At 34.0% G+C, this 22,361-nt stretch overlaps 3 protein-coding genes across 3 annotated transcripts; 2 read left to right on the top strand and 1 right to left on the bottom strand.

Annotated features, from left to right (window-relative positions):
• The first annotated feature begins 2,393 nt into the window (after positions 1-2,393).
• On the top strand, positions 2,394-8,507 carry LOC134247371 (PI-PLC X domain-containing protein 2-like). The gene is made up of 2 exons (XM_062729749.1): positions 2,394-2,534; positions 7,596-8,507. The coding sequence occupies exons 1-2, from the start codon at positions 2,432-2,434 to the stop codon at positions 8,423-8,425; spliced, it is 933 nt and encodes a 310-aa protein (XP_062585733.1). The 5' UTR covers positions 2,394-2,431; the 3' UTR covers positions 8,426-8,507.
• Positions 8,508-10,055: 1,548 nt separating this feature from the next.
• On the bottom strand, positions 10,056-10,649 carry LOC134247328 (uncharacterized). The gene is made up of 2 exons (XM_062729699.1): positions 10,448-10,649; positions 10,056-10,301 (listed from the first exon to the last, which is right to left on the bottom strand). The coding sequence occupies exons 1-2, from the start codon at positions 10,647-10,649 to the stop codon at positions 10,057-10,059; spliced, it is 447 nt and encodes a 148-aa protein (XP_062585683.1). The 3' UTR covers position 10,056.
• Positions 10,650-17,191: 6,542 nt separating this feature from the next.
• LOC134247327 (serine/threonine-protein kinase PLK4-like) lies at positions 17,192-21,252 on the top strand. The gene is made up of 2 exons (XM_062729698.1): positions 17,192-17,377; positions 20,128-21,252. The coding sequence occupies exons 1-2, from the start codon at positions 17,279-17,281 to the stop codon at positions 20,968-20,970; spliced, it is 942 nt and encodes a 313-aa protein (XP_062585682.1). The 5' UTR covers positions 17,192-17,278; the 3' UTR covers positions 20,971-21,252.
• The last annotated feature ends 1,109 nt before the right edge of the window (positions 21,253-22,361 follow it).

The following is a 22,361-nucleotide window of genomic DNA, read 5'->3' as shown; positions in this document are numbered from 1 at the left end:
AACGCAAAACACTTTGCGTTTAATCGCAAAAGATTGCAATAAAAAATATTTCTTTCTCTGAACTGGCCTCAACGGGCTTCCGTATTTTCCAACTTATTACCAAAGTATTCTTGTAGTATATTTTATAGTACGTCTTTTTATATGTATATAAAGATATAAATACTGGAATAAATTAATTCTTTTATCCTTCCCGCTGGAAATCTTATAACAAAATTCACTACAACTGACTTATACGGAAGCATGAAATATTTCCTTCTCATAAAATAAAAAAATAAAAAAAATCTTACGAAAATCTACTACAATGTACATGTATTTTGTAGATGAACTTCCTCTCCGGCAATTCAATATTAAAGCTATAAATATATATGGCATATCTGAGCTAAAAAAAAAATTAAGTGTAGATTTACATGATATTTGTTTATTTACGTTCAAAAGAAAATTTTCTCCGATTTTGAACTTAAATATCCCCAGGTTTCTATAGTTAATTTGACTTTAAAGTGTGTCTGACTGAAGTTTTTCATATATACTAATTGTTGGTCCATTATTTATACACTGAATTGACGACGGATTTTTTTCGTTTATTTCCCGATTATGACAAGGAGCACACGGCGGGTGTAACTGGTCAGCAGTAGATGCTCACTCCTCCATGGCACCTGATCCCACCTCTGATGTTTTGGAGGTCTAGCTGTGTTTGCTCTGCTCCTATTTTGTATTGTTTTTTGGACTTTTGATCTTGAATACTGTTCATAATCTCCATATGTTTCGTTGTGTAATTTACAGCGAAAGCCCTATCTTTATATAAAGTACCGGTAACTAAACATATAGAAAGATCTTCTTGATTTTAGTTAGTCTGAACTTATTCAAAAAATAGGCCATATATGACTTTAACCAAGTAGGGAAGAGATGGAATTTTAGAAAATTTATTTCAAACCGCATTTTTAAAAACATACCATAACATATCTAGTTTCAAGATTAGACTGAATATTTTAAAATGAGCAAAAGTTCACAACAATTACAAATGCTTCCAGGAAAGAAAAAAAAAATCTTTATTTATTTTTAGCTTCATTGATACCAAAGCAAAACTCAGTGTTTGCATTTCAATGATTTATTCTTTAAAATTTTTATAAGTAATGTCTTTAATCTTGCTTCCATTGCCAAAAGTACTACCTGAGATGTTAGAGATGAACATTTTAAAACGTCGTAAAATGAAAACTATTAGAGTTAGATTCTATCTATACTTGGTTATTATTAAATTTTGTGTGAGTTTTTTTGAACAATTCCGATTTAAACAAATTATATACAATGGAAATTAAAAAAAAATGAAATATGACTAAATGTCGAAGATGCATAAATTCTGGAAATTAAAAAAAAAATAAATGGAAAAAAGAGGAAAAAAAATGGATATAATTATTTTTAAAAAAATCAGAAATAATATGCAAAATAAAGGAAATTAAATGCAACGATTTCAGAGTCCTCTAAAAATTATTTCATATATCGTTTTGATGTAGTTGTCATTTTCTTTCAAAATCACCGTGTTTAGTGACAACCACCCCATTAATTTCAGTTTTCATACAAAATGTAAACATTCAAAATCTTTAAATATTGTTTAAGAATCCTGTTTTTTTTTCTTCCATTAAATCCAAAAGAAATAAGGAGTCCCTCAGGTCATCTATAAAAAATAATCGTTTGCCAGATCCACACCAACTAGTCAAAAATGGCCTCCAACTTGGCGCCAAGTCGATTTTTTTTTTTTACCTCCAGGAAACAATTATTTTTAATTGTGCATTCTAGAAAATAAGATTTGAAAAAATTCGATTCAGCAGTGTTATCGAAAATTTTGGTGAAAAAATTCCTCCATGCAATCCCAGTTGGAAGACGTTCATGAGGAGGGGAGAATATCAACCTTGACTAGCGAATCTTATATGATTTTTACTAAATATAAACTTTGAACTCGTATAATAAGAAAAATAGGGAACTATTTAAAAATACGTTTAGTAAATGTAGTAAAACAGGGAAAACTTTTATAATTTTTTTTATATACTCTGATTAATTTTAGTCTAATAGTTTGAAAATGATGATTTTCTTTTAATTACTTAAGATTTTCTTTTATTAATGTAATTTCTAATATTTTTACTTTGGTCAATTTATGACAGCTGTGGTATAGAAGATTAATTAACGGAGAAAGAAGTCAATATACATTTTACACAACCGCGTTAATGTACGTTGCATAATGTGTATTTGCGATTTCGAGAAAGGTGAAATTATTTTTATCTCTAGCAAATGCAATAAACAAATCTTATTATCTATGTCAGTAATACGGGTTTAGTTTACAGGTGTATTTAAATTGTAATAGTTTCTGAAAAATATTCGGTCTAAAACGCAGTAAAGTGCGAACCCCCTTAATGGGCCTCATTCTTTATGGAAAAACAACATGGATGTGGCTCAAAAGCGACAGAAAAAATGCTGGAAAGATTGGATGAGCCAGCTACCCAGTCACCTGCAAAAAGCTCCACTTAATAAACTCGCCATTCCAGGTAATATTATTTTATCTTTTTAGCTAAAAATCAAATCTTTTTTTCTCGAATGCAACCATAAAATCACCCAGGTAAGATGCTGGTCATTAATAGGAACCAGCGTAAACTGGTGGCCTACATGGGCACCATGCAGGATATTTAATGAGTTAAAATTATGCATGAAGTGATCGATATAAATAAGGTTTTAAATCTAATTTTAAAGATCTTTTACTTAAATTTAAACAAATGTACAGGTGCTATTGCTCCTTATTGGTGCCATAAAAAATATTTATTAAAAAAAAAAGGGGATAAACGAGCTACTATAAAACTAGTAGCTCGTTTATGTTTTTTTTAATAAATATTTTTTATACGCCAGGAGCAAGCCCCAGTGCTTGAATTTAAACAAATGTATACATGAGCGATATTGCCCAATATTGGTGCCAGACACATTAATCAATGGAAGAAGGGGATTAACAGTTTGAGCTGGCTGCATTAATGCAATGAGTCCATTATTTTTTTTTTTAATACTGAATATTATCCTCTTAAAAAAATCAATAGAATCTAGTTAATTTTTATGTTAAACAAATATCATAGCTGATACATATAATCAGTACACATGGTACAATGTAGGAACTACATATATTCAACTCTGTCCAAAATTTATGATCTTGACCCTATACTTTTCTTTATTTTCCTTTCTTAGTTTCAAAGAACAAGGCCGTAATTAAGCTGAAATATTTAGTGAGGCAAGAGTGATGGGCATTTCTAGTCTCAGACGGGGCAAGGGTAGTACCTGATGGCCAGTGATGCAGTTTTCCAGTTGAGGGGGGGGGGGGGGTCATGAAACCTGGACATGAGAAAATAAAAGATTTAATCTTATTAAAATTTTGCGTTTTGAGTTGTCGCCTGCATGACACAGTAATCAGAGCGTATACTTTAGAATTGCAGAATTATGAGTTAATCCTTACATTGCGGGTTCGAATCCCACTGCGGGATGTAGAGACCGGCCCTTCCGATGAGACAGTAAAAACCCAGGTCCTTTGTCACTGTAAGTGATGGCACAAAAAGATCTCTCACTGTTCAATTACTTCAGTGACCTTGAAGCCCAGTACAGTCATTTAAAACTAGGAGCCCTCCACCGGCAAGTAGTGGCGTCTCATTATGAATGAGAAATTCTTAGAAGGGACAATAAACAATCAAACAATTTACAAAACGAACATTTTGAATTATATTTTACATGCATTCTACATGAAAATGAGGTACCTGTGGGATGAACGATTTACAGAAATTGAAACAAAAGTTTAAAATATTAATATAGCACGAAGACACATATAATTCATTTGTTCAATGTTAAACTTTTTTTCACTTTTCAGAAAACTCTAAAAATTTAGTGAGGCATTTGCCTCACTTGCCTCAATGGTAGTTACGGCCTTGAAGAAACTAATTCGTGTTTATTGATTGTAATATTCAAGAAAGTGATATTCACTTATGCATTTAATGGGGTGATTTGATTCTACTTTTCCAATCGGCGAGAAGAGTATGGCGATTGCAGAAAAACTAAAGACAAGCATGCCATATAATAATGGCTGTGTAGATAAAACAAGGGTAACTAGTGCTAATTGTAACGGGGACCGTTACAGATGTTCCCCAAACGCTCCCCAACTCCCTTTTGGTGCCATATTCCCTGTAAGCTTCATTAAATAAGACAAACTCTATGCATTTGAGACTTTAACAACGTTTACCCAGAAGTGTACCAAGTTCATTCAAATTTTGCGTGCGCATGTGAATGCATGTGCGTAATGACCATATCATCTTGTCTACACAATCTATATATTTTTATATACTAAATATTAAACAATTAATCCAAAAGTATTAAAAAGATACGCTCATTCAAGTGTTTTTTTAGCTCACCTGAGCCGAAGGCTCAAGTGAGCTTTACTGATCACATTGTGTCCGTCGTCCGTCCGTCTGTCCGTCTGTAAACTTTTCACATTTTCGACTTCTTCTCAAGAACCACTAGGCCAATTTTGACCAAACTTGGTACAAAGCATCCTTGGGTAAAGGGGAATTTATATTGTTAAAATGAAGGGCCAAATCCTTTAACAAGGGGAGATAATCAAGAAAAGACAAAAATAGGGTGGGTTCATTTAAAAATCTTCTTCTCAAGAACCACTGGGCCAGAAAAGCTGAAACTTATATGGAAGCATCCTGGGGTAATGTAGATTCTAAATTGTTCAAATCATGACCCCCCGGGATTGGGCGGGGCCACAATGGGGAATCAAAGTTTTACATAGAAATATATAGGAAAAATCTTCTTCTCAAGAACCACTGGGCCAGAAAAGCTGAAACTTATGTGGAAGGATCCTGGGGTAGTGTAGAATCTAAATTGTTCAAATCATGACCCCCAGGGGTAGGGCGGGGCCACAATGGGGAATCCAAGTTTTACATAGAAATATATAGGAAAAATCTTTAAAAATCTTCTTCTTAAGAACCACTGGGCCAGAAAAGCTGAAACTTATGTGGAAGCATCCTGGGGTAGTGTAGATTCTAAATTGTTCAAATCATGACCCCCCGGGATTGGGCGGGGCCACAATGGGGAATCCAAGTTTTATATAGAAATATATAGTAAAAATCTTTAAAAATCTTCTTCTCAAGAACCACTGGGCCAGAAAAGCTTAAACTTATGTGGAAGCATCCTGGGGTAGTGTAGATTTTAAATTGTTCAAATCATGACCCCCGGGGGTAGGGCGGGGCCACAATGAGGAATCCAAGTTTTACATAGAAATATATAGGAAAAATCTTTAAAAATCTTCTTCTCAAGAACCATTAACCCAGAAAAGCTGAAACTTATGTGGAAGGATCCTGGGGTAGTGTAGATTCTAAATTGTTCAAATCATGACCCCCAGGGATTGGGTGGGGCCACAAAGGGGAATCAAAGTTTTACATAAAAATATATCGAAAAAATCTTTGAAAATCTTCTTCTCAAGAACCATTGAGCCAGAAAAGCTGAAACTTATGTGCACATGGAAGGATCCTGGGGTAGTGTAGATTTCAAAATGTCTAAATTATGATCAGTGGGGTAGGGTCGGGATGCATTATGTATTACAAGGGAGAAATCTGGTAAAGAACAGAATGGTCAAAGCTTCTCAGGTGAGCGATGTGGCCCATGGGCCTCTTGTTTTATTTTGCTCATTTCACGTGCACGCACGTGCATATATGAGCATGGTGACCATATCTTCTTGTAGATGTCCATTACATCTATCTATGTTCTAAATCCCACCCCGTTTGGTTGAAATCCAAGGGAGTTATAGCTGTTTAAAGTTTCAGCCAATCAGATTGCAGCGCACGTACTTGCACGTGTATGCATGTGCATGGTGACCATATTTTCTTGTAGTAGTCCAGTGTATCTATCTATGTTCCAAATCCCATCCCGTTTGGTTGAAAATCAAGGGAGTTATAGCTATTTAATTTTAAGCCAATCAGATTGCAGCGCACGTGCATGCACGTGTTTTCATGATAATTGCTATATATCTTGTTGTAGGATATCCTAATGCATGGCTATTTTCAAAATTTCAAAGGATTTCGTCAAAAAATAAGAAAGATATTCAGACTTTAGTTTCAGCCAATCAGAGCAAAGCGCACGTGCATGCGCGTGAGATCTTGCTATTTTGACCATGTCATATTGTCTATGCTTCTAATATATCCTTGTATTATAAGTTTCAAAGTATTTCATCAAAAATTTAAAAAGTTACGCCTATATCAATTAAATCGGTCATTTCACATGTTGCACGTGCACGCTCTTGCAAGCACGTGCTCGCAAAATGACCTTCGTTCCGCAAATCTACATAACATGTCTACTGACCCTAAAACATTTCACCTTAGTCGGATGTATAGTTTACGAGATCATTCCCGGACAAAAAAGTACCCAGGAAGAAGAAGAAAAATAATAATAAGAAACAGAGTAAAAACAATATGTTCCCCAACTTCGTTTGGGGAACATAATAAACAATTTGCCCATGCGTTTCGATGAGTGTGATTCTGGGGAGGGGGTACTCAGTGTATTTCGGAGTGGGATACCTTTGTGTTATACTATGGGTAAATAAAAATTATTACCGAAACTTGCCAGAGGTGCCTTTAAGTCCGGCTAGCAACCAGGCCATTTTATCAAAAACCCGCAAAAAAAAAAAAAAAAAAGCATCCGGTTGCCCATAGTATACCCCATTGCTGGATAATATGACTGATACTTTAAGGACTACTTGCCCGATGATGACCGATGTTGGGGAATGGCTCTCACCACCGATTACCATTGGTCGGGAAATCTGACTTTACTTTTACAGGAAACAAGCATAATCTTTTGTAGGCCTAAGTATGGCACGCCAAATTCACAAAAAAAAAGATAATCATAGTTTCACAATCGATAAACTAGGTTTATCGGTTGTAAACTATAGTTTACAAACCGTAAACTATAGTTAACAACGTTAATCTATATTTCATATCTGTAAACCATAGTTAACGCGATAATCTATGTTTCACAACCGTAAACTATACTTAACACCGAAAACAATCATTTGCGATTGCAAAACATAGATTACCTGATAAATACAGTTTCACGATTTGTAAACTATAGTTTAAAAAGCGATTTCAATAAAGTTAACTCCGATAAATTATAGATTTGCACAATTTGTGAAACTATCTTAACAAAATGGCATTATTGATAGTTTACGAAATTTATAAATCTCAATTTCAGGGCAAACGTGAACAATTATAAGGAATGTTTTGTTTATCAACAAAATCTATTGTTAAACACACGATTATTAATATTTTGAGATAAACTTAAAAAAACATTGAAAACTATAGTTAACAACCGTTTTAGTTTACAGTGGATGGCACTATACTTTCCTGTCATGGCACTATAGTTTACGGTTTGTATATATATTTTACAGTCGATAAACCTAGTTTATCAATTGTGAAACTATGATTATCTCATTTTTGTGAATTTGGCTTGCCATACCTAAGCATTTATTTAATTTATATATACATCCTGCAATTAACACCAGTACATGCATATGGTTTTCCTTACAGGGTCTCACAATTCGTTTTCCTACAGCTTGGATCCACAGTCTCAAGTGGCCCCAGACCAATCCAAGGAAATACAGGCAGTCGTGCACATGTTTGGCGCGCCAGGACGTGACGTCATTCATCGTTGGTCCATTACACAGAATCTGACTGTGGAACAACAGCTGAATTCGGGGATTCGATATTTTGATATTCGCATTTCTAGACACTCTGCTTCTGGAAAGGTTTGTTTCGTTCACGGACTTCACGGCGCAGACGTTATCCCATGCTTGCAAGATATTAAGAAATTCCTTGACTCCCACCCGAAGGAGATCGCGATTTTAGACTTTAATCATTTGTATGAAATGGAGGCCTGCCATCATACATCCTTGCTTGAGACCATGACCGAGATATTTGGAAACAAAATCTGTCCATTCTTGAACATGGAGTGTTTAACTCTGGAGATGCTTTGGGAGAGTGAACTTCAAGTTATTATTTTATATCATAATGAAATCGTGTCTGACAACCCATTTTTTTGGTCTGGATCATTAATTAGATCACCCTGGGCTAATTCAACGGATATATCCCACGTTTTATCTTTCCTCGACAAACACAAAAGAGAAAACGACGATAAAGAACGATTTTTTTGTTGGCAAGGCGTATTAACGCCAAACGCACAAACGATCATTTCGCACTTCTCCGGAAGCTTGAAAGATGTTCTTGCTTCGAGGTTGGCGCCATTCTTTGTCACGTGGGTGAAGAATGGTAAAAGTGTGAACTGCAAGCATGGGATCTTCATCATGGATTTTGTAGAAATGGCAGATTTCATTCCTACTGTTATTGACCTCAACTATTGAACCGATTATTATTCTGTGTTGTTAATGTCCACATATCATTTTTGTGTATTTTTTAAATTAAACTAATTTATGAAACAAAAAATTATCTTTAATTAGAGGTACTGGCCCCGTGGGAGCACTTAGCTCACAAAATGACACCACTTCCTTGCATATAATTATAATGACAAAGTCCACGTTTTTGCTAATATTGAGACGCTTACACTTGCTGGCTATGGAGGACTTGTAGACCCAGTGTACTCGACACTCAGGGCTGTTAATTATATAAGCAGTGATGGTCATCTTTTTTTGAGTCAGCACCTACTGAGAAGTGACACTAAGGTGTCACATAACAGTAACTGTAAAACAACATGTGTTTTAAAACTGATTTTTCCCGTATGGTATCTTTTTGCGAAGATCAAAGTTTCTCGAATGCAAGTCAAAATCGGGCCAAGATTAAAGCTCTTTGAATTTGGGTCAAACTCCAACATCAAAAGGTCAAATCAATGATACACAGGGAAAGGCCCAGACAAGATGTTGTGAAATATTAAAGTCCAGGTACCAACTGTTCCAAAGTTATAGCCAAGGTAAATTAAAAGTAGGTAAACTCCAGGTTCAATGTCAAGAGGTCAATCCAAATGAAGACTTGTAACTTTTCCAAGAAAAATACCTGTGAAATATGAAAGGCCTAGTACTTACTGTTCAAATTAATATCCAAGGGGAAAGTTTTTTAAATAAGTGGGTCAAGCTCTATGGTCAAGGTAAAAAAAAAAGTTATAGCCAAGGTTAAAGTTTTGTAAACTTTTACGAAAGTGGGTCAAACTCCAAGGTCAAGATGTCAAATATGCTGGTACTCAAAGAAAGGTGGTTTCTGTTGAATTACACATTTGAAATATGATAGTCATAGATTTAACCAGTCTAAAGTTGTGGGCAAGGTTAAAGTTTTTTTTGCTTATACAAACGGGCGAACGGGGCAAAAACTATATACCCCGATTTATTTTTATTAAGGGGACGATTAAGAATTATCAGTATTCTCAAAAGACACATATAAATTATCCTAGCTGTTTAAAAATTAAAGGTTTCCTTTTATGGGAAAAAAACCAATTTTGTTAAATCATTTAAAAATAAATCTGGAATGAATTAGTCATAAATTAAAGACAAAAAGTAAAGAATAAAGTCGAAACTAAAGAAGGAAGATTCTTAAAGCAGCTGTGATTAAAAATTTTGAAAATTTTGGAATCTTAATGCAAATCTACAGGTCACATCATCTGTATTCCAAAGGGTGCGACATTGCCTCATCGTCTCAAGCCACGGTCCGGAGTCCACAGATAGCGCAGAATGCCATGGGAGAGGATTGTACATTTTAGCGTTTGTTTGAGACGATGCATTACCTACCAGGAAGGATAAGGTGATCCGAAAATGACTCGCAGACATTGTACAACAAAACATAAAAGTCAAAAACTTAATTTATACTTTGTTTTTAATTGATTAAAAGTATTTTTATAACAAAAATATCAAAGACATAATTATGTTCAGTATTGCAGCTTAATATTATAAAATGTATAAAATGATTGACAACAAAATATACATGTATTTAACTTTTTATTTTTCTTTTATTTATTTAAAAAAATTATAACAAAACAAAACAATATATTTCATTCATCTTTCCAAATCAGGGCTTTGTCTTGAAACGTGCTGTCTGCAGAGGATTCATAGTTACTATTGTCATCCACCATAATTTTCCTTTCAAACACGCTACAGTCGAATTCCCATAACAGAGCCTGCTGCCCTTCCTCGACCTCATCCAGAAACACGCATTCATTTGTCTGCGACTCTAGTCCGAATATCTTATCTAGAAGATCATCGTTTGTTTGGTCGGAATTCAGATAGGACACCTGATCTATAAGATAGAATGAATAAAAGGTAAAGTACCTGATCTATACGATAAAATGAAGGATAAATAGCTGTACGGTACAAAATATAGACAAATACGAGAAAGCAGTATTTTAAAAGCCGCGATAATAGTACACTAATATCTCAGATTACCTGTGTGAATACAGCTGTTGATTGATAGGCTCTCTCCCTCGCTCTCGACCAGCTCAGTCTTAAGCAGCTGAATTAAAGCTTCCATTTCGTTCGGGTCGCTGTTTCGGCGCCAAATTCCCTCCAACTCAGGCGTGACAGTGTCGTTATTAAACATATCTTGATGTACCATTTCTAGGTCTGTTTCTATACTGTTGTCCATCATGTTGAAGAGTGAATTGAGTGATTAGTTTTCTCAATATTTATACATAAATCTAACCCTGTTATTTGCAGCTAAAACTGATACTCATAAAAAGGTGTTAATAAATGTGAAATGTTATGATTGACGTACATAGACAATGTATATACATGCACATCATGTATTTATTTATTTTATCTTAAGTTGTGTACTTTTGAACAAAGCTTAGACACGATCAGCGAAGCTTAAAGCTGAATTTTTAACCGTGTGCAAATACCAAGTAATTAGGACTGATCTTTGAAAATAAATCATGTCATAAAAATCCGTATTGCATAATAAAATGAAGTTGAGGTTTAGAAAATAAAAGAAAATGAAAAAGTATTTGTATATATAATTTATAGAATGTTTGAAAAAAAAATTAAAAGAAAAAAAAATTTCCCTACATGAAAGAGGTATTATCTACGTGTACCTAATCTATTACCTGAACGCTTGCTACTTAATGCTAGTAGCATATAGTACTGAATTATGACAAACCCGAGGGCTCGTTATTTTTTTTAATTAAAACTGGGGTTTTATTTATAGTGGCTGAATTATGTTTATTATCTTTTTGAATATTCAGTGTTTCCAACGGGTGGTTGCAGAAATTTAGCCTAATATTTCTTGGTTTACATCTCAATATACGTGTTTATAAGCAACAAGTAGAAGTTTCTGATTAGATTCTGATTAAAGAACAAATTAAAGACATGAACATCCGACGTAAACATTGCAAAGGAGTTAAAAAGACCCTAGCACACAAGAGGAGCTAAACTAAGGAACAAGGATCCCAGCATGCAAGGACAGAAACCCAAACAAAGGAAAATTAGGACCCTTTCATGCGAGGACAACAATGTGAAGGAGCAACGATATAAGAATGCGGGATCAGCAACGTAAATGTCAAAAACTATAACATTGGAGGGAACAAAGCGGTCGAGCTGAGATCTTTTAAAACATGCAAGGGCAACAAGACAAAAGAGTATGAACCCAGCATGCAAGAACAACAAGCCAAAGAATGAGGACCATTGCATGCAAGCGAAACAACAGGAACGAGCAAGGATCGTTGTATTGAGGGACAATAAAGCAAGGATCCGAGGACTATGCCATGAGGCAATAACATCCTAATGATCCTAACATGCAAAGGCATGCTACAACTCGTGGGACTGGGAAAGTGTTTGTAGTATGTTGAAAAAGGAATATATAGGTACTTTTTAAATTGTTTTATTTATTTCTTATATAGCAAAGCTATATACTAGTAAATAACATATTAAGTTCATTGCAAAACTGAACCGATAAACACCGATTACTCTGTATTTTCTTTTTTCCAATAACTTGGATCATGCAGGAAGTATAAACAGAATTCTGAATTCAAAGATAAAAAATAAATAAAAATAAAGATTTATAATAAGTTACCTCATAAGGATGTCCAACATCATTATTGCTGTTCTGTGAGTCATGCAATGTGTTAAAGGTACTTGGACACAGATTTGAAGTTAATTTTTTCTCTATACGTGTAATATTACGACTTATATATTTTAATAACATTTCACACAAAAATTAATTAAAAATCTTATTTCATTTAAAAGTTATGCCACTTTTTTTAACTTTAAGGAAAAGTTATTGTTGTGTATTAATGAAAAATATTAATACTATAATCCAGAAAATTCAGAGTTATGGTGAGTAGACTTTGGCATGTGAACGCACCCGGTGAATCGTAAACATTAAACAATAACAAAGCTGTGTCCTGTTTACAAAAACTGTGTACATAACACGAGTGTGCTCGATTTGCTAAACTCTGTAAAAATTTTGCTTTCTAACACTACTCTGAATAAAATAATTTTTCTGCATTGAAGTTTTAATATTTCTCATTAATACACAACAAGTTTGCCACTTTTTCTAAGGATTAAGAATAAAGTAAAAATTTGCGAAAGTGCAAGGATGTGTCGATCAAACCCGCCAAAAAAATTAAAGTTTTAATAACTTTTGAATGAAATAAGATTTTTAATTAATTTTTGTGTGAAATACTATCAAAATATATAATTCATGATATTATGCAGAAAATATTAACTTCAAATCTGTGTGTCCAAGTACCTTTAAAATGATATGAAATTAAACTGCATTGTACTAAAACTGTAGTAGCAAAATGATGCTCTGGAACTGTAGCTTATTATCATAAAAAACATGAATACAGTAATTCATAAAGTAACCAGTTATACAACAGTTGGTATTTCCTAGCTGTATAGGATATAGATTAAGTTAATTTCTGGTTGATTATAATATATCGTGCTGCCTGACAGGTAATTCCTATTTGACCTATCCATGTTTGTAAGCTGAATGTCTTTTCAAAACTGAGGTACTGGCATCTTAAGTCGTTTAAAACCACCTGTTAATTGTTTCATTGGTTCAAAGTCATTGTGTATCAAGGAAATGGTGAATCATCGTAACAAGATGAATGTTCTTCTTATCCGTAAAGGGGAGTGCTAGATGTTTGCTGAAATCACCGTTAGAGTGGAGTGTCCAGTGTACGGTGATTTACTACTACCAGTGGAGAACCCGTTTTTGGTGAATCATTTAACATAGTGAATGTCCAGTTTATTGTTTATTTTCGTTATTTGGTGAGTAACCAGTGTATAGGGAACGCAGTGTATGATTCCCGATCAGAACGCGGCGAGTAGTGTGACCATTCGGCAGGGAATGCTCACTCCTCCATGGCACCTGATCCCACCTCTGATGTTTTGGAGGTCCGTGTTTGCTCTGCTTCTATTTTGTATTGTTTTATGGACTTTTGATCTTGAATAATGTTCGTTATTTCCATATGTATCATGTTACTAGTGTTGGTATAGTGTATCCTGTATCACTGTAACAAGTGTTGGTATAGTGTATCCTGAATCACCGTTACAAGGGAAGTGTCCCGTGTATTGTGGTTCACGGTTATAAATAAAATGTCTTGGATAGTTCATGGTACGTACCGGTAACCGTTACGGTGAAACACTGTTACAAAAGGAGTGTTCAGTGTATGTTGAATCATCATTACATGGAAAATGTTCAGTACTATAGTATATGGTGAATAGATGTTACAAGGGGTGGGGGGGGTGGTGTTCAACGTATGGTGAATCACTGTTACATATTGATATTTACTGGCAAAAATTGATATCACTTATTTCAATAGGTGATATCACTTATTCGAATAGGTGATATCACCTATTTGAATTGGTGATATCACCTATTTATTGTCAATGTTATCACCTATTCAAAAAGGTGATATCACTTATTTGAATACCTATTCGAATTGGTGATATGACCTATTGGAAATGAATAGGTGATATCACCTTTTCGAATAAGTGATATCACCTATTCGTGCTGAATAGGTGATAACACCTATTGGAATAAGTGATATTACCCTATTCGAATAGGTTATATCACCTATTCAATTTGAATTGGTGATATCACCAATTCGAATAGGTGATATCACCAATCTGAATTTCTTACAGCAATAAAAAATGAATGTTCCCTAAAATATATAGATTACCATTGGAACCAAGAAAATTCGTACTACCCATATAATTTATATATTTGTAAATACTGTGTATATTTGGAGAGAAGACCCAATCCGTAAATGCGGTGCTTTGTGATCATTTTAAAAACATATAATGAGTGTAGCAGTGATAGCTCATTAGTATGCATTACCCGACCAGTGTTATGATTGTATGTATGTTGTTTCAACGTCCCTCTGTATGTTGTTTCAACGTCCCTCTCGGGTCCTTCGGATGAGACCTTAAAAACCGAGGCCCCGTGTCAGCGGCAGGCGTTGGCACGATAAAGATCCCTCACTGCTCAATGGCCCTGAGTGCAGAGTAAAGGTCAAAATTTGAAGCCCTTCACCGGCATACGGTGACGTCTCCATATGAGTGAAAAATTCTCGAGAGGGACATTAAACAATATACAATCAATCAATCAATCAATCAAGGTCCCTCTCGAGAATTTTCACTCATATGGAAACGTCACCACATGCCGGTGGAGAGCAACAAATTTTGTCCTATATTCGGCACCTAGGGCCATTGAGCAGTGAGGGATCTTTTTCGTGCCAGCACCCAGTGCGACACGGGACCTCCGCTTTTACGGTCTCACCCGAAGGACCGGTATCAACGTCCCACGGTAGGATTCGAACCCGCGACGTAAGAATTGACTCCTTACTTCGCGACTCTAGAGCAGACACTCTATAACCACTGCACCACATTGGCGACTAGTTCAGTGTAAAGAATATTTTGGTTCGATCCTCACATGGAGCGTTGCGTTAATTTTTTTTATTACTACAAACAATAAATTCTTTCGTCATTTTAATTTTATATACTGATTTATTTGAAATATATAAATTCTGGTTCTGATGCAGAACGGACTTTAAAAAAAAATTACAAAGTGTTTCTAACTAAATGAAACATTTTCCAATGTGCGTAGCTTTATAAACCAAATATTAGGGAAAATATGTAAAATTATAAAATGGAAAAAGAAAAGTTTACATATAATCAACTTTTTAATATAAATTATCCAGTAATTAATCAGGAGGGTGACGTCAAAATCACGTTCTTGCAAACAGTGTTTGCAGAACATGGACTGGGTGATTTGTTAACAATATTTATCTATTAGAAAAAATAACTTTGATTTAATAAATTAAACACCTGAAAATTATAAACAATAAATTATGAAGGCATTAGTCATAGCGCTAGCCTTGCAAGGAACACCTGTGTTTGTAAACATGGACACGAGCTCAGTCATTGGTTCTATTAGGGTTTCCCGAGTGTGTTTGATTTGCTTATACTCATCCTTACAATGCTAGGGGTACAAAAATATTAAATGAACAAGATGTGTTTTTGAAACACTATGCGCCCGGCAGCAACAAATTTCGGAAAAAGCTGTTTTTAGCATTAAGGTCACAGTCAAGTTCACAAGGTCATTGACCTTGGTGTCATTTGAAAGAGCTTGCTTAGTGGAGTATGCGTACCAAATATGAAATCTCTATCTCTCATGGTTCAAAAGTTATAGTGAGGGTTCAAAAAAGCTATTTTTAGCAAATAGGTCACAGACAAGGCCACAAGGTCATTGACCTTGGTGTCATTTGAAAGAACCTAATAAGTGGAGTATACAAACTAAATATGAAGTCTCTATCTTTCATGATTAAAAAGTTATGGCGAAGGTTAAAGTTTGCAGAAAGAATCTAATTTTAGCATATAAGCCACAGTTAAGGTCACAAGGTCATTGACCTTGGAGAGATTTGAATGAGCTTAATTAGTGTAGTATGCATACCACATAAAGTCTATCTTTCATGGTTCAAAAGTTATGGTGAAGGTTAAAGTTCGAGACAATCAAACAAACAAACAGGCAGACAGGACAAAAACAATATACGCCCTGGATCTTTCGATCCCGGCGCATAAAAATTCCAGGGGTTCAACGGCAAGGTGTTGATCGACTCAGGATCCCTGGCATTTTGTTTGTAAATGTGTAACTCTGTAAAGCAATAAAAAAGATTTGATAAAATTTTCAAGATAAAAAAGAGTATCACAAAAGACACTGTTATATAAAAAAAAGGAAGTGAAATAAATTTTTAAAAAGCAAAAGTGGAGCAATTTAGATTTCAAAAGGATAGCTTTACCCTTGAATTGTGAAAGTGTTTGCACAATATATATTATTTACCGTAAGAAAACCTTCAAAAAAGCATAATCATAGGACATTTTTTGACTCATCAATTTCAACATGCTTGCAAAACTTTGAAAACTGTACAAAAATCATTTATCTTTCAAAAAAATAAATCTTTTATAGTGTTACAGCCTAGACTAGGTATTGAGTAAATGAAAACTCAACGATTCTATTTTATATATTTACCGTTATAAACAGAAAAAGGGTGACCTGAAATATATAACATGTATTTAATATTTCTCACCTCACTCACACTTTTACGCGAATCAGTTAAACTTATGAATTTAGATAATTTAGAAATTCACTTCAGTTTAGTAAAATGGTCAAATAGATACTGAATAATAATTGAATGCTATAAGAAATAATTCAACAATTATTTCTTACCGTAATCCTAGCCCCAAATTTGCCACAATATCGTAAGAAAAGTTCTGTTGGGGAGAGTCTAAGGTTGGAGTGCCCGTGAATTAGTATTGGCGCAAATGCGCAGGGGACAGAGAAAACCTGTTTGACCTCTCACACACTTGTATAGTACTCTCACCTGCTCAATGACCACTCACCCGTATAAATGAATGAATGAATGAATTAATGAATGAATGAATAAGGCAGTGAATTAAATCCGTAGGGGCAACGGAATTCACTAGTTACTATAATAATATGATGCCTTATAATAATATATGAAAATGATATGAATGATAATTAATAATATTAATTAATTATAATTTACCCTATGACAATAGTAAATGTTACATGTAACCATACGTTTCTGTTAGTAGTTTTTTTTAACGTTTTGTACATGTTGGGAAACAATTATGACGTCACGAAAATTATATTTCATACGTCATAATACGCTACGATTTACAAAGCTTCTATGATGTCACAATTATCTGCCTTTGTACAACAAAAATCATAGTGCATGGTTTAGATTGTGAGTAATGCCGTTTGGAAGTTGGTTAATACAATGGATAAGTCGACCATTTCGGGGTTTTGGCGACTCAAAAAGAAAGGCGTACATGGATATACTAAATTCACTTGTAAGTACTGGATAAAGTGAAAAGGAAGTTATGAGATCTCTTATATTTCTCAGTTTCTTCTTGAAAAAAGAGTGGAGTGCAATGAAAGTGAAGTATAACTAAGAGACCTGCATGTACAACTCTTAATTTAAACACTCTTAAAAAACTTTTACTTAGTAGTCATTTTTTACTTGAAATAACAAAGATAAGTAATAGATAATTACTAAGCATTTACTTAAAATTTTAAATCAATTACTGAAATATATGTCAATTACTTTCAAATGTTTTACTTGATTTTTTTATTTTAAAGAAATGTTTTACTTACACACTAAAAAGTTTTACTTAGTAATTTATATTTACTTAAATTTGTGTATATAAGTAATACCATTACTTGGTCTTTACTTACATTTTACCACTATTTACTATATATATATAATTAATATTTTAATGCCCCCGTAAACGAAGTTTCGGGGGTACAGTACTGTATATAGTTTTTGTCGTGTCCGTCTGTCTGTCTAGCTGCCTGTCTAGCTGTCTCTCTGTTTGTCTGTTTATCCGCAGAAACTTTAACCTTGCCCATAACTTTTGATTTAGCGGAGCTATGACTTTCATATTTCACATGTGTATTTCTTGTGACAAGACCTTTCTCTGAGTATCACCAAATTTGACCTTGACCTTGAAGTTTGACTCACTTATACACAAAAAATCCAAACTTATTCTTTATCCAAATCTTTTGAACAGTAAATACCAGTTTATATACATTTATACTTCACATATATATTTTTTATTGAAAGAAACTTCATTGAATACCAACAACTATGAACTTTTGACCTTGACCTTGGAGATTGCCATCCTTGTAAAAAAAACCTTAACCTGGGCCATAACTTTTGAACGATAAGAAATAGTGCTTTCATACTTACATGTATGTAATCATTTTGAGAAGACCATTCATAGGATACCAAGAACTTTGACCTTGACCTTGGAGTTTGACCCACTTTTAAAAAGCAAACCTTGACTGTAACTTTAAAAGGATTAGGGTTAGTGCATTCATACTTTACATAGTTCATCCTTGTGACATGACCTTTCTTTGGGTATCACCAAATCTGTCCCTTTGTCCTTGACCTTGGAGTTTCACTTACATTTCAGAATTGATAACCTTGACCATAACTTCTGAAGGGTTGATGCAAGTGTTTCCATATTTCACATAATTATGTATTTTTTGTGACAGGACCTTTCATTAGATACCAATAACCTTGACATTTTGACCTTGGAGATATCAAGAAATACCAATAATTTAAATTTGCATATAAGAAAAGTTTAACCTTTGCTATGTTACCATACGGGGGCGTAGGTGTTTCACAAACACATCTTGTTTAAATTGTATTTAATTTATTTACTTAAAACAAAAAATTATTTACTAAATCAAGAATTCAGAGCAGTAATTACTTAAATATGGTAGTCTAATTATTTGAATTCTTGGCTGTCATATTAATTGTCTGTGAGGAGGAGTTATCTTTCTTCTAAATATTCCTTCATGTGAAAAAAAAGTCACACTAATAAAAATGCGATATTAAGTACTTCAAATGTTTAACCATTTTTAAAATGGTCCTTAAAAAGATACAACTTATTCAATTTTTAAGGCTTTCGAAGTTTGAATCAAATGTTTTATTGTAATATATAATAAAAGAATTACAAAGAAATTGGCAAAAGAAATTGAAAGTATTATTGTTTCCATCATAACTAGATTTCTTCTATTAAACTATTTACATGGCCCAGTTAGGGATCTCTGATAAAGAAATCTTTGAGTAGTACTCACATATAAGAGGCTGGGTACCTTGCATTGCAGTTTTTCATTTACTTAGTATTCTTTTGAGTAATAATATTCTAGATTTTAATTAATTTCAGAATTACATTTACTTAGTAATAATTCATAAAATTTAGTAAATAGAAAGCATATTATCTCTAAATTAAGTAATAATAATTTAACAAAAATGAGTAGTTCATTTACTAACTTAAAGTAATATAATTCCTATAGTTTAAGTAATTCTATTGATACTTAGTAAATCATTTTATAAGTAAATGAATTCATCCTTATTACTAATTATGTTTAAATTACTAACCATGATAGTCATTTACTTGCTATTCTGACTAAATGGATTACTAATAATTACTAGTTTTTCTTAATCTAATATCTTATTTTAAAAACAACAAGTAAAACTTTTTTTAGAGTGAAGGTAGGGCTAATTTTTAAATGGAATGGATTTTATCAATAGTCTTAAACCAAGTTAGGGGAATGTGAATTTAATTGGCTGAAAATTATAAAATTCAAACCCCGTCCTCTTTGAAAAAAAAAAGATTGTTATAAAATGTAGCTTGGTTACTCCGACAGCTGCATAGAACATTTTTAGAAGAATTTTGCGACACAAATCCAAGGTCAGCTGGAAGTTTCTACTTCGGTATATATTTTGTCACTTGTAATTATTCGAACTCTTTTTGTGTTGAACATTTCATATTTATCATACATGATCACGATTAAGAATTCGCCAATAAACGCAAAGACTGAAAAAGGTTTATCTATACTGAGTATCTAGTATCTTCTGATTAAAATTCTTTTAATTCCAACTTTAGCAGCGCTCCCCAACTGAAAGGGGATCCGAAATTGAAGCATTACTATACAACTCTAAATTAAAAATACTGTAAATTCATAAAAAAAATTAATCCACCAATTTGATTTTTCCCAAATTATAGAAACAAAAGTATATATTTTACAGGAGGACACTGACAAAGTTATGTTTGTTGAGAATGGCCATGGCAAAAAAGGCTTATTAGTCTTCAGACAGAAAATAAAAAAGAGCGGAACCAGCGTAATCTACGCAGGCGCAAGCCTTATGGAGCCATTTCCGGTCGTCTACAAGCTTGTCAATAAAAAGTATTGTGATCTTCTTCTGAAGGAATACATAATCATGAGGTCCGTTTGGCACAGAAATATTTTGCATGTCCGGGGAATTCACTTCAGCCTCAAAGGGAACGTTGTCATCATGCGGATGGACGCTGCTTATAATCGAGATTTGTACTCGTACTTACGTACAACGGAAGGGTATGTAAATAAGCCCGTGTTAGATAAATGGATGAAAGAACTGGTGTCTGCAATGTGTCATGTGCACTCTAAAGGTTACGTCCATGGTGACCTTAATTATAAAAACATTTTACTAACCAAAGATTTATCAATTAGAGTTGCTGATTTCGGATCCGCTGATAAAAAGTCCAAGTTTAAGTTAACCCGATACGATCCGAAATTCCTCCCACCAGAACTGAACTCCCGGCGATTAGAGCCAATTCCGGCCGAGTATGACACCCGTCTTATCGATGTCTGGGGTGTGGGGGTAGTGTTGTTTTTCGCCCTGACCAAACACCACCCGTTCACTGAGAGTATAACTATGTCTGCCACTGATGTTCACGGAAACTGTCCCGGAGAAACGCTGCTTTATGACGAAGACCGGAGGCGTTGTAGTTCCTCTTACGCCAAAGTTGTCGGAAAGCTCATGGATTACAATGCCGCCCGGCGCCCTAAACTTTGTTACATAATAAGGCAAGACTATTTCAGTGAAACATAAATCAAGGGCATCTTGATGTTGAATAGCTTAATCATATGTTGAAGAAAGCTTTAATTTTAAACTTTGGCAAATTACCCTATTTCTGTTTGGATAAGTATAACCCAATCCTTATTAATAACGACAGCAGATAGTTATTCTTCCCAAGAAGGGAAGGATGGATGGAAGAAATTAAATGTCTCTCCTCTAGATAGATCCGTTCCTAGTTAAATATTAACATATGAGTTATATTTATTTCATCATAAAGTAAAAATTAAATGAGCATTAAAGTTGAATATCAAATTCTTTCATATTCAGTTTTTCTTTTGCCAAACTCTTATAATACGTTTGATTTCCATTAGAGAACTTTTCAGAATTAAAGGCGCGTTTGGTCGTCTGACTTGGACAGCATGGCGTTGCGGATAATACAAAACATGCCAGTCTCATTCTAATTTTAAATGTTTAGTACATTTGTCATTATAACTAAAGAATAGAACTAAAAGACATATATTAGAGAGCAAAAACCCGAACTTTATCATCCATTAATAAAAAATACGACATTTCTGAGGTATGTGTATTGTCTTTAAATGTACCATACTGATTACGATAAATAGATACGATCACCAGATATAAATTGATATCGTTTTCATCTCTACTCTTGATGTAAATTAAGTCCACAAATATAATATATTTCAATTACATTTTGTAAGGATTTGTTCATCGACATTCATGTTTACATGTTTATGTTACGTTTGTCCCAGAAACCGCGCGGGATTTGTACATTCTCCGACTTTTTCACAAAAGAGAGCACAATAACTAATATGTTTTATGCTGTGACCGTTGGGGCGAGCGCAGTTATACCATCAAAAACACACTTGACACATTTTAAATCAGCTACTTCAATCAACAAGTCGCACGAGACATCTCGAAAGCTGTGACGTCACATGACGTAACGGAGATCGTAGGAACTTACGGAGACAGCCGAACGTCTGGTTGAAACTATAGAACTAGTGTAATTTTTAGCCGGGCTTTGCTGAAAGCAAAGTCCTGGGTATAGGCATCGTGATCGGCTGTCTTACTATAAATAGCACAGTAAACAAATAACCAAACAGCGTCAAAGCAGACGCTTCCGATAAACAAAATAGTCCAATTGCGAGACGATATTCAAACAAATATTTTTAACATCCCTATCGTTGGAAAAGTTAATGATCAATATTTTTGCTTGATAATTAAACTGAAAGTGAAATTAGATATATGCTTTATTGGGATAATCGTGTTATAACAATTTGTGCACATAAGCTGCTGAATGCATATTGTAAGCGAACTATTTTCAATAGAGCGGACTTTTCGAAATGTTGAAATTGTTGAAGAGTTTCACGTTTCATATCGTTTTCGTCGATGTTATATTAGTGGCT

The sequence above is a fragment of the Saccostrea cucullata genome, unplaced genomic scaffold (genome assembly GCF_032062105.1).
Source record: "Saccostrea cucullata isolate Sc308-1 unplaced genomic scaffold, CSIRO_AGI_Scuc_v1 ctg39, whole genome shotgun sequence".
Classification (NCBI taxonomy): domain Eukaryota; kingdom Metazoa; phylum Mollusca; class Bivalvia; order Ostreida; family Ostreidae; genus Saccostrea; species Saccostrea cuccullata.
This window is presented reverse-complemented; position numbering and strand designations above follow the sequence as displayed.